This window comes from Salvia hispanica, chromosome 6 (assembly GCF_029641045.1).
Source record: "Salvia hispanica isolate PSC_SH4W2 chromosome 6, Shi_PSC_v1, whole genome shotgun sequence".
NCBI lineage: Eukaryota > Viridiplantae > Streptophyta > Magnoliopsida > Lamiales > Lamiaceae > Salvia > Salvia hispanica.
In genome coordinates this window covers 40,525,640-40,536,967 of record NC_142697.1, presented here as the reverse complement: position 1 = coordinate 40,536,967, position 11,328 = coordinate 40,525,640, and the positions used below count along the sequence as shown (strand labels likewise).

The following is an 11,328-nucleotide window of genomic DNA, read 5'->3' as shown; positions in this document are numbered from 1 at the left end:
GAATAGTTATCTTTAGTTTTCTAAATTAAAATATTCTAATACTAAAGTAAACTTCAACTTCAAATCGACTAAACCAATCTTATACAAAATTCGAAGTTATAACAACTGACTCCATGATAAGAACCATCAGTGCAATTCAACTTACGACGTTCGAGGATATTGGGGTTGAGGAAGTACATGTCGCTTCGTTGGTAATCAAAAGGCAAACGACAACTGCCCCTTATCCCAACATAATCCACTATAGCTTTGCTTCTCGCCGGCACGACAACTCTACCTGAAGCCCTAACTGGTGTTGTCGTTGTGAAGGCCGTGCGCCATTCCAACGCTAGACGTTTGCTTCCAAGAAACGATATTATAGTACTCTCATATGTGCGTCTACTGCTACGAAATGGTATAGACCGTATAGTTATCCCATCATCTGCTGCAATGAAGGGCAATGCTGCTTCGATGACTATGACACTCCCATCCCGGTCTTCCGGTATCAGATGGTCAAAACTATGATATTTCTCGTCTACATAATTGATCGACATATCCATGAGATCTTCCACATCTTTGGTGTTGGTAAGGGTGGTCGTGCCCGCCACGAAAAGGCTTTCGCCATATATTTTCAAGTGCTCCATCCGGTAATTCACAGAGGTGATATCCGTGATGGTATCCATCACTTGTTTCCTACCATTCCAAAATTGTTTCCAAAACTTTACTACAAAATAAGCTTATGTCTCATTGTCAAAAATGGAATTAAAAAATGTATGAATCTAAGATCTTTATCATGAAAATATCTTATGTTTACATGTGCTTATCGAAAATCATCAACCAACAATCAGTAATTAGAGAATAAACATTAAATAACAATATTAGATTAGGAATTTAGAACACATTTTGAACATTTGCCCTTCTTTTATCTATAAAAGATCACACTGAAATATGGTCAAATAGAAATGTAGTTGGAGTAAGTAACACTACCCAATTGGACATGCCAATACACTAGTACCTTTTCAAACGTGGCATCACAATAATGCAATCAAACAAGCAATAGATTAAATAAAATTTCACTTCAATAGTATCGACATATAGTCGTATACAACCACAATTTGGTCAAAGAGATAATTAAAATTCTTTAAAATTTCGTAATTTATCGTTTAAAACAGAATTTGATTTTAACTACTGGTAATTTTATAAGCAATTATAACAAATGGATCATACTCGTCGTCCTATTATGTTCATCACCGAGAGACAAAATTATCAACGGAAAATTCTCTTTCCATCAGCTAAAAATCTGATTTATAAATAAAATTAGAGTTTAATGAAATGATGGTGAGACCATAGAAAAACCAAAATGTGATTGGGCGAAAATATTTAGAGATTTATTTAACATACCTGAAACTAGTGAAAAATATCTTGGCGTGAATAACCAGGAATACTATTTATATCTTGGTGTACATCCTGTGTGTTCCATGGATTTTAAATTTGGTTCATATTTTTTTCAATTTTGAATGGATTACAATATTTTAGATGGTGAACAATTTCATTATGATAATACTACTATGTATAGGGAAATTATATGCTACATGTCTTATGTGAGCACTATCCATGAACATCACACTCTCATTTAATACATTTTTAGCTTTGTTTGTTTTATTTATACATTTAAGTTTGTATATAATACATAAAAAATTGTAATTGATTTTTATTTTATAAATTTAAGAAAAATCAAAGAACAATTTGTCATTTTATTAATTTATGTGAAGTTTACAGAGCAAACGAGCAAATTAAGTTTTGACTTTTACAAAAATTGTGAACTTAAAAATATCAATAACAATTTTTAATGCTTAAAAATCAGAGTAAATATATAAACAAAGTTAAACATGCATAAATTTTAAACGAGTGTAACGCTCACAGATTTAGTAAATTTGGTAATAAATTCAATACATATATGTATACGGTATATTTTTGACAATATACCTAAAATTCATGGGCAGTATTGATGGATGTATGTACGTAATAAAAATTAGACTAAATATAATAAATCTAATAATGTTGCCAATAAATCTAATAATGTCCATTTTTGTGTGAGTATCAAAGGAGACGTGTTAGCAGAGCCCAAATAGGGAAGATCAAGAGGAGGATAATCCCCAATGTGTTGGATATGCCATGGCTCTGCGTTAACGAGTTCCGGAATCCGCCACTTGCTCTGATGTGCTCCTGCAACAGATAACACCCGATCGCGAGACAAATCGCTACTCCGATCCAGTCATGTTTGAGAGTGTGAGCGAAGAACTCCGGCGAAACCACGAGCAGGAGAATCAATGATCCCGGCATCTCCAGCCAATCGGGGAAGTGGCGGGGGAAGAAGAGGCGGAGCACCACCGCGACGAAGGCGATCCACGTACCGACCTCTCCCCTCAGAAATTTGAAGAGCGAGTGCGGCAAACTGAAGAAGATGTAGGGGATGAGGAGCGAGGTGAGCATGTTCGATCTCCAGTTCGTCCGATCCAGGATCAATAGGTATCTGCAGTTAATATAACCACAAATTTTCAATTCAATCAGATCTTAATTAATTGACGAACTTTGGAGGAGGAATTGAACAATTGGAGCTCACATGGCGGCGAAGGAGGCGAGCCATTTGAAAAAGGAGGTGCCGGCGCCGAAATCGGAGGCGTGGCTGAGGAGTTTTGTGGCGGCAGCCTTGAGCTCGTTCAAGTCGGCGTCCAACAATGCAGCGGCTTCTGCTTCGGCTCTCATCGATAGGTAATCAATCCGCCTCATTCTCTCTCTCTTTGATACTACTTCAGTACTATACTCTGCTATCGTGTTATGATTCTAAAACGAAGAATAATCATCACACTTTATATTGGGGAAGGATAGTGGGGGCCACATACTTGATGCACAAACCACTGCGCTTTTACGGATCCTAACTGTTTGTATAGTTATGCTTCATAATCCGAAAAACCTTCAATTATACTAGTAGTAGTAGGGGAGTAATTTTTGTTATGCAAATATGCTTATATCTGATTTAATTTTTGCATCTAGGGGTATATAATTTTATACACATGTTTTTTTCGTTGTATGAGCATATCTTGGGCAATGTATTAACAATTATACGATTCTATTTTAATATTTCCATTATTGTTTCGTCCATCCAAGCAGATTTCATTAGGAACAGATCAAAAGGAAAAGTGTTGGAGTTTTGATCAGGAATATTGGATAAATTTGAATATAGGTAGGTACAACAAATAATAACATTTTAGTACTAATTCTAGTGATAAACGAAATACAGTGAGATTAAGAATATATGTTATCCAAAATAAGTCAACACAATTAGAAATATAGGGTTCAATGAAATACGTCTACAAGCCATTCCAATAGCAAATGGCATATGGGCCCATTTGTTTGAATAGGCAATTCTTCCGCACAACAAAATTTTAGGCCATCCTTAACGCGACGGGGCTGGGCCGCAACTCGCGAGTCCCGGCCCGAAATCAGCGTTCGAGCCACTTGCGCCCCGGCCTGGGACGGTCCCGAGGACACAGTTGCGTCCCGGGGCCGCTCCCGAGTCCCGTCCCGGCCGGCGTTATGCGTGCCCGTGCCGCAGCCCATGCGGCCCGTCCCGGCGTTAATTGCGTTCGGACCGGGCCGCAAGTCTCCACGAATTTTTATTTATTTATTTATTTTTTCTATTTATACACTATATTTGCTTCATTGTTAATACTTTTCCACACAAACTCTCACTCTCAATCCTCTAGCATTTCAACACTTTTTGAGTTCTATTGATTGGTTTAACAGCGACCAACGCCAGATGGACGATTTCATGAACTCCCAGAACTGGCAAGTGCCGTCGACACCCGACCCAGATGCAACGCCTAGTCCTTGGCTGCCTACCAATATGGACATGGAATCGCAAGTTAGCACTGATGAGTACGATATCAGCGATATGGAGCCCGCTCCACGGAGGGGCAAGGGCAAGGTTGCCGATGAGGATGGACCAAAGAAGTATAGTCCGCAGGAGACAATGTGGCTGGCCAAGAACAATGTCGATGTCTCCGAGGACGCTGTGGTTGGCAACCAGCAAAGCGGCAAAGCGTTCTGGCAGCGGATTGCAGATAAGTACAACGCTGGTCGACCCGAAGGCTCGTTCGAGCGTACCTATGTGAAGCTACGCAAGCATTGGGGTCGGGTGCAGAAGGAGATTAACAAGTGGAATGGCAAGTGGACTAACGTAGTCCGGATGTGGCCGAGCGGGCACAGCGAGATGGACCTTGTGGACAAGGCCAAGGCAGATTACTTCGCTGACGGGAAGAAGCACTTCAAGTACTTCGACATTTGGAAGCTTGTCGAGAAGAGCCCAAAGTACACCGGTGGGGCTGAAGCGGCGACGAAGAGAACCAAAGTCGCCGCCGGACACTACACTTCGAGCGAAGGAGGTCCGCCAATCGACCTCAACGTGACAGACGGGGACTTCTTCCTCTCATCTCCTGGTACTGAAAGCCGTCCGATGGGCACAAAGGCGGCAAAGAGGAAAGCAAAGGGGAAGGCAACTGCGAGCTACTCCGCTATGCCGCCGCCGCCACCCAATCCTTCCTTGAACAAGATATCAGAGTCTATGTCGGATATGAGTATTACGTTGCGGATGGGCCAGCTGACGGAGTTGACATCGAGGGATACCTCGAGAATGTCGGAGTACGAGCTCGAATTGCACCGTGAGATGATCGAATACCTTCGCGCTCAAATGAAGAAAATGTAGTTCTTTTTTCTAGGATTTGTAATTTTCTTTTCCTATTTTCTGACTGAACAATGAATTTTTCCGGTTTTAATTGTTCAACGTAATCTACTTTACGATTAAAATATGTTGTGAATAGTGCAAATGAATAGTTGTGGCCTGAGTTGTGGCCCGAGTTGTGACCTGCGGGGTTTAATAAAGTTGTGGCCTGAAACCCCTAATTTGAGGGAATGATGACGTGGAGGGGACTTGCGGCCCAAATCCGGGACGGAGTTAAGGATGCTCTTAGGGAGTTCAAATGGCATAGTGAATAATTATTGATTCTTTTAAAAGAACAAATTGGGGAATACACGTACATCCCTATTGTTAATACTGAGCTACAAAATGTATAGTAGAGTACAAATGTAGGACGTACAATTGTTTTTTCGCTCAATTTGGATATGACGAAGACATAGTATCAGATAGTAGTGGAGCTGTAGTTTTGCTTCAATCAGGGCAAAAAGCTGATAGCAAAGTTTTCATGTTCCCTTAATACAGAGACACCATAATGCGTGGATGATGTTCCAAAAAGAAATTCAGTTGTTTGACATAAAACGTAATTTTGTTAGAGACGTGTCCTATACTTGGTAAAAGATTAGGATTGCACCAAATTTCAAAGTGGTTATATTAGTAGTAAGTTTTTCTCAATTTCTTACAAACTGAACTCACTTCTGATTGTGATAATAGGACCCAAAAAATGAAATTTACCCCAATCATGTAAGTTGTGTGAACTAACACAAATGTCTGCTTACCCAAGGTAGAGGAATGTAGGCCAAAACATGGGGCTTTTGCCATGAGAAAACAACATGCCAACAACCATCCAAATTTGCAAGCACACATTTTAAAATAAACAGAGGCACACTCCCACTATATGCTGCTTTATCTTTTGAACTGGAAAACACATCTCAAAAGCAGTGACATATCTATTTTTCTACTACCAGCCAAACTCATTCCTTCATGCATCATACTTTGTAACAAACTTTAACAAATCACTTATTCAATCAAAACCAAAATAGTAACACATTCATAAATTACTTGTATTCACAAAAAAAATAAAGAGAGAGTCGTCAAGAATAAAAACTAGTCTCAATAATAAACTCAAGAATTTAAGGTTTATTGTTCCCGGCGGTGAGCCCTGGGCTTTCTAGTGTTGACCACGGTGGGCTCGTGTGAATCGCAGACTTGGGTCTTGAACTTGCACCCAAACTTGGCCCGCCAACCACCTTTCTCCACGTGTCCTCCTTCCCCCACCTTGTCAATCTTCTCTATCGCCTTCTTCATGTTGGTGCACTCCCTCTCCAGCTCGTGCACCCGCGTCCGCATCGTATCCATATCCGATCGCAGCACCTCGTTCTCCCTCGCCGCCGCTATCCACGTCCCCCTCCCCTCCGGCGTCCGCGCCACCAGCGCCACTGCCCTCTCGTTCTCCTCCTCGTGATCCTCTTCCTCTTCCTCCTCACTGCCCTCTGCTCCTCCGCCTCCATCGCCGGATATCAGAGTTCCGGCGATGGCGTGGCGGAGCTGAAGCTGCTCGAAGAAGAGCACCTGCACCACCGCCCTCAGCGGCAGCCGCTCGTTCTGAGCGGCGTGAGTGCATGCCTCTAGCGTCAACTTCTGGCAATCCAGAACACCGCAGATCTTCTCCCTCTCCGCCTCCGGAATCCATGAATGCGCCTGAAACAATTTGCATCACAACGATATTAAATCAATGAACATTTATACTTCAATAAGAACTTTTGAATTAATTACCTTGAGATAAACATCAACGGCTCGATAGAGGCCGTCGTCGAAGAGCCTAGCGTGATCCGGCAATGCAACGGCGAGCTCGTAGAACTTTTCCGGCTTCAAATTGGCGTCCGAAGCGATTTCCGATAAGTATCCGTCGATCAATTTTCCGACGAGCATCAGCGCCGCAGATCTGACGCTGGTATTCTCATCTCCGCCTTCTATTGCAGATCTGTCTTCCATTCCTGCCAGAAAATAGCTCAAAATCCTCTCCACGCAGTCCACATCGTACAAAGTTTCATTCAAATATGAGTAGCTCGGAATCAACAGATCGTCTAACGTCGCCTGCTCTAACTGCAACCCGATCTTCTTCTCCAATGTTATTCTGCAGGCCTCAGAGGCATTCAAAATATACGCAGTTCTCAGCAATCCAAACAAAAACCTCGTGGCGTTGGAAGCCGATCGCGACGCTTTCTCCTTCGGGAGATAAGCGATAACCGTTTCCAGCAGCTCTCTCTGGTCGTTCTCCGTCGGCGCAATGCCAGATGATGAAGACGACGACGGAGGCGGCGGCTTCCGATTAGTCCGCGAAATTCCAGGAATGAACTTCTTCGCGTAGTGAATCAAGCAGCTCTCGATGATCTCCCCACTCACATCCAACGCTCTCATGGCGAAAATCAAGCTCTTGAAAAACGGCAAGCTCAGAAAACCTAATTCATCCAACCACGACTCCGCCGCCGCAGCTCCACCTCTCGTAGTTCTTCGCGGATTAGCTTCATTCTTGTTGTTCGTAACTCCGTCGTTAATCGGCCAGCCAAACAGCGACGGATCCGAAGCCGCGGCTTTGGTCGCAATAGCTTCGATGCATCTCTGAGCAATCCCCAAATTCTCCGCCGTGGGGAGCAGCCCTTCGCAGGAGGTGAGTGTTTTGAGTGAGAGTTTGATATTCTTGAGGACTGACTGAGAGAGGAATTTTTCTGTTTTCGAAATCAGATTCTCTTCGGAGTACTCCTCCGTCATCTCCAGATACTCGGCGGCGCAACGGAGGGGGGCGACGTTGGCGGCGGAGAGGTCTATTTTGACGCCGTAACAGAATTTCGCGGCGGTCTCGAAGGAGTCGGAGCCGCCCGGGAAATCTGGGAGCGTGATGTGACAGTGGGCGTCGTCGTCTTCTTCTTCCTCGATTTCTTGTTTCTCTGCAATGTCGTTGTCGGAGTTGTGGTCGGGTTCAGAGGAGCCTCTGATTCTTGCTAATTTTAGAGCTTCTTGGCTGTTTTCTTGCTCTGTAATTATCTCGTGAAGCTTTCGGCTTTTCGACATCAGAGGAAACTGCAGAAACCAACAATGGTCATTCATTCATTCATAATCAGAGAAGAAGAAGAAGACAAAAACACACTGAATTTAACCTTGTGGAGATGAAAAGTCATGTCATCAACTTCAATTATCACATCACTCGGTAATCCTGTGGTGCAGAACCTGAAAAGTATGCACAGAAATATAATCAAACAGATGGAATGCAAGAGATTGAAATTTGGGGGGTTTGAGCTCAGCTCACCATGCTTGCCCTTTGGAGATTGGTCTTTCAGCAGCCATTGTTTTCTTCAATGGAAACAACCAAAAAAGGGGGGATTGGAATGATGAATCAAGCGAGATTCATGGAGGTGGAAAAAGGGGTGAAAATGGTAGCTAAAAATGAGCTTAACTTTTTGAGTTTCTGAGTCTAATGGAATGATTATGTTTGCTGTGGAAGTCTAAAAGGGGTGATTGAAGGTGGAGTTAGGTAGTGGAGAAAAAATAAATGAAATGAAGACAATTGACAAATGAGGGTTGTATGAGCAGAAATCGATAAAGGAAGTTTGAAGATGATGGATGATTTGGAATTGTATTGATTGAATTTTTGCTCCTTTTGCTTTCTCTCTCTTTTCCTCTTTTCTCCTTGAATCAGATCAGAATCTTCCCTCTCTTTATTGTTAGTGGGGGAAGAAGAAGAAAAAAGAAGAGTGACTTTGAATTTCCGCTTTCTTCTTTTCTCTCAGCATCCAGCTATGATTGTGGTGAAGATGGTGATGATTTATTCTCAAAGCAAGCAACAGAAATATTGCATTGCTTGCCAACTGTTGTTTTCTCTCTCCACATAATATACCCCAAAATAAGGATTAAATTAAATTGAAATTTGATTTACTTTTTTCTCTTCATTTTTGGTGTTTTAGCAAACGATGTCGTATTTGTTTTTTTTCTCTTTGCATGGTCCGATAATGGAAAAAAAATGATAGTGCTGCCGTGATTGTTTGTAAATAAGGAATTAAGATCAGGTGTTGAACTTAATTACGTGTCGGTCATTGTCACTGATTTTTTTAACAATTTTGGTTAGTTCAATTTGAATGCGTTGAATTAGTTATTTGATATTGTGTTCCACTTTAATCCCATGTTTAGGAACTTCCACCAAATAATTGAGAAATCAAGACTACTTCGGATTTACGCAAATGATATGATGAACTAATATTATTGTCGATAATAGAATATGATAAACTGAAGAGGACACCTTTGCTATTAGTATTTCATGACAAAGTTTGATGGGGCATTGAAATGTTGGAAAGTTGGATCCTGCGTGTTGCATAATCATCGTGGCCTGATTACTTTCTCCATTGCTTAATCGGAAATAATTAAACAATTATTAGGACAAATAATTTGAGATTAAAGGACTATAATGACACCCATCATGCTTTTTTGCCTGCTGAACTACATTTTAAATTAATCCATCATACTTTTAGGCTCATGGTATTATACATGTAATTGTATTTGAATATAGTGCTGAAACTGTTTGTATTAAGTAGATGAGGAGGAAGTGCGACGCTTCGCCGCTATCTAATAGATCGGAAGTTCTTCTAATCATTATAGAAATAAATGAGAAACCATTAGTAATTACTCCCTAACTTAAAAAGTTAAAAAGGTGAGTTGTATACTATAAGTAAATAATTAATAATAAATCCACTACTATATTCAAGATTATACAAGTGAACAAAATTTGTATGTAATGTTCAAAATTCAAATTGGGTTGAAATAAACATCCAGACTGTGTTATAAACTTACAATGTGTGTTTGAAATTATACCAGTCATTTATTTAACTTGCCAAGTTTTAAATCAAGGCTTGAATCCCACAAAGGGCAAAAAAAGTTAATAAAATTAAATGAAATTTTCATCCACTCATGCAAAATCTGAACGCAATCTCTTGCTGAAAAGAGTTTTGTACTAATGTCTCAATTTTATTAATAATGTAAAATTAGATACCTTAGTCTATAACTACCCATTTAAAATTATCTCTTTGGAAAAATATGTGCACATGCATGCACTCAGCAGAGCATATTTTCGTGATAAAGGTTGGGTAGATTATTTCACATCAACTGTATGAACTACATTAAGATATTTTGAAATGGTGGGAAAGTGGATTGTGTATCAACTTTGAAATTAAAATTGTTACAAATTGAAATAGAGAAACGTAGATATGGTCTTCTTCCCACTTGTTAATTCTTGCTATTTATGAAGGCATATCTACCCTATGTACGTTTCTTGCTTTCATAATTATTGCAGCATTAATATACTGACATTCTGGTAGGTATATATTAAATACCACTGCACTTATTTTTTGAAATTTAAAATACTTACTTGACCTCACTATGTGTTACACAAACCCGAATTACTATTCGTATAATATATGACCGTAAATATTTAATAATTAATGTCACCCTTTCATGTTAAAAACAATAAATAAAATAAATGAAGCTATGTTGGCCAACATTATAAAAGTATTAATGAGACGTGAATTAAATCATGACTTAAATTTAATAGTGTACATCATAAGTACTCCGTAAAAGTTTTAAACCATTAAATTTGCAGATATAATAAATATAAATTGAACATGTGTCAGTGATTTGTCAATAATTTTATAGTAACAGAAAACTAAAAATGTAATGTCGCAGAATCAGTCATTTTTTATGGTTCCTATGTTTCGCCGTTATTTATTTGATTTACTTAATTTTTTTTATTCTTTCTTTATCTTACATCTTATTTTTCTTATTATCATGCGATTTTCATAATTTGCAGTCATAATCCACGCGATTCTATGATGAATACAATATCACTATATGATAGGAATTTGTTTGTTGTACAATCAATACAAAAATAGTGTACGATGGAAATTTGTTTATTTTACGATCAATGTAGTATTAATGTATGATGGAATTTTGTTTAATTTGTTGTATGATCAGTGCAATATTAGTGTATGATGGAAATTTTTGGTGGATGAATAATACTATTCTCATCGAATGATAGAAAAATAATTTGTTGTATGATAAAAATATTAAAGTATGATGAAAATCTATGTAATGTATGATGGATATAGTTTTACCACTCTAAGATGAAATGAACAATAATGATGAAAAAATAAGGAATCATCTCTTTGATTGGTTAGGAAGTCATATAATGGAGAATGATCTCAACGCCTAAAATTTTGAATTTCTCATACTCCTATTGAACCCAGTCAAAAGAATATGACGATTTTGACTATATTTTATGCCTTCGCAATGCAACACCATCCCCTTAAATCTCATCCTTATGTATGTTGATTAAATAAATATTAAAAGTAATCAGATATATATGCACTAGGGGTACACCACTAAACTTTATCCATATGAATATTCCGGACATCCTTTTATAGTAAAATCACGAAATAAATGTAATACATGATGCATTAATATACATTCATGTAGTCCATCATGTACACCGGAGTACATTTATTGAATAATTTAATGATTTCGTATAATTTAATTCAAATTTGTCGTTCATGCTC

At 39.2% G+C, this 11,328-nt stretch overlaps 2 protein-coding genes across 2 annotated transcripts; both read right to left on the bottom strand.

Annotated features, from left to right (window-relative positions):
- Positions 1-1,887: 1,887 nt before the first annotated feature.
- On the bottom strand, positions 1,888-2,810 carry LOC125208241 (cold-regulated 413 plasma membrane protein 2-like). Its single transcript, XM_048107823.2, has 2 exons — positions 2,600-2,810; positions 1,888-2,509 (listed from the first exon to the last, which is right to left on the bottom strand). Exons 1-2 carry the CDS (start codon positions 2,764-2,766, stop codon positions 2,077-2,079), a joined length of 600 nt encoding a protein of 199 aa, XP_047963780.1. The 5' UTR covers positions 2,767-2,810; the 3' UTR covers positions 1,888-2,076.
- A 2,939-nt stretch (positions 2,811-5,749) lies between these two features.
- Positions 5,750-8,591, bottom strand: LOC125207283 (Phototropic-responsive NPH3 family protein). Its single transcript, XM_048106559.2, has 4 exons — positions 8,037-8,591; positions 7,888-7,957; positions 6,506-7,810; positions 5,750-6,430 (listed from the first exon to the last, which is right to left on the bottom strand). The coding sequence occupies exons 1-4, from the start codon at positions 8,072-8,074 to the stop codon at positions 5,870-5,872; spliced, it is 1,974 nt and encodes a 657-aa protein (XP_047962516.1). The 5' UTR covers positions 8,075-8,591; the 3' UTR covers positions 5,750-5,869.
- Positions 8,592-11,328: the final 2,737 nt, after the last annotated feature.

Coding starts and splice junctions, on each gene's coding strand:
- LOC125208241 (XM_048107823.2), bottom strand. CDS start 2,766: ATGAGGCGGATTGATTACCTATCGATGAGAGCCGAAGCAGAAGCCGCT. Junction 2,510..2,599: donor CTCGCCTCCTTCGCCGCCAT/GTGAGCTCCAAT, acceptor TATTAACTGCAG/ATACCTATTGATCCTGGATC.
- LOC125207283 (XM_048106559.2), bottom strand. CDS start 8,074: ATGGCTGCTGAAAGACCAATCTCCAAAGGGCAAGCATG. Junction 7,958..8,036: donor ATCTCCAAAGGGCAAGCATG/GTGAGCTGAGCT, acceptor CATACTTTTCAG/GTTCTGCACCACAGGATTAC. Junction 7,811..7,887: donor TGACTTTTCATCTCCACAAG/GTTAAATTCAGT, acceptor TGGTTTCTGCAG/TTTCCTCTGATGTCGAAAAG.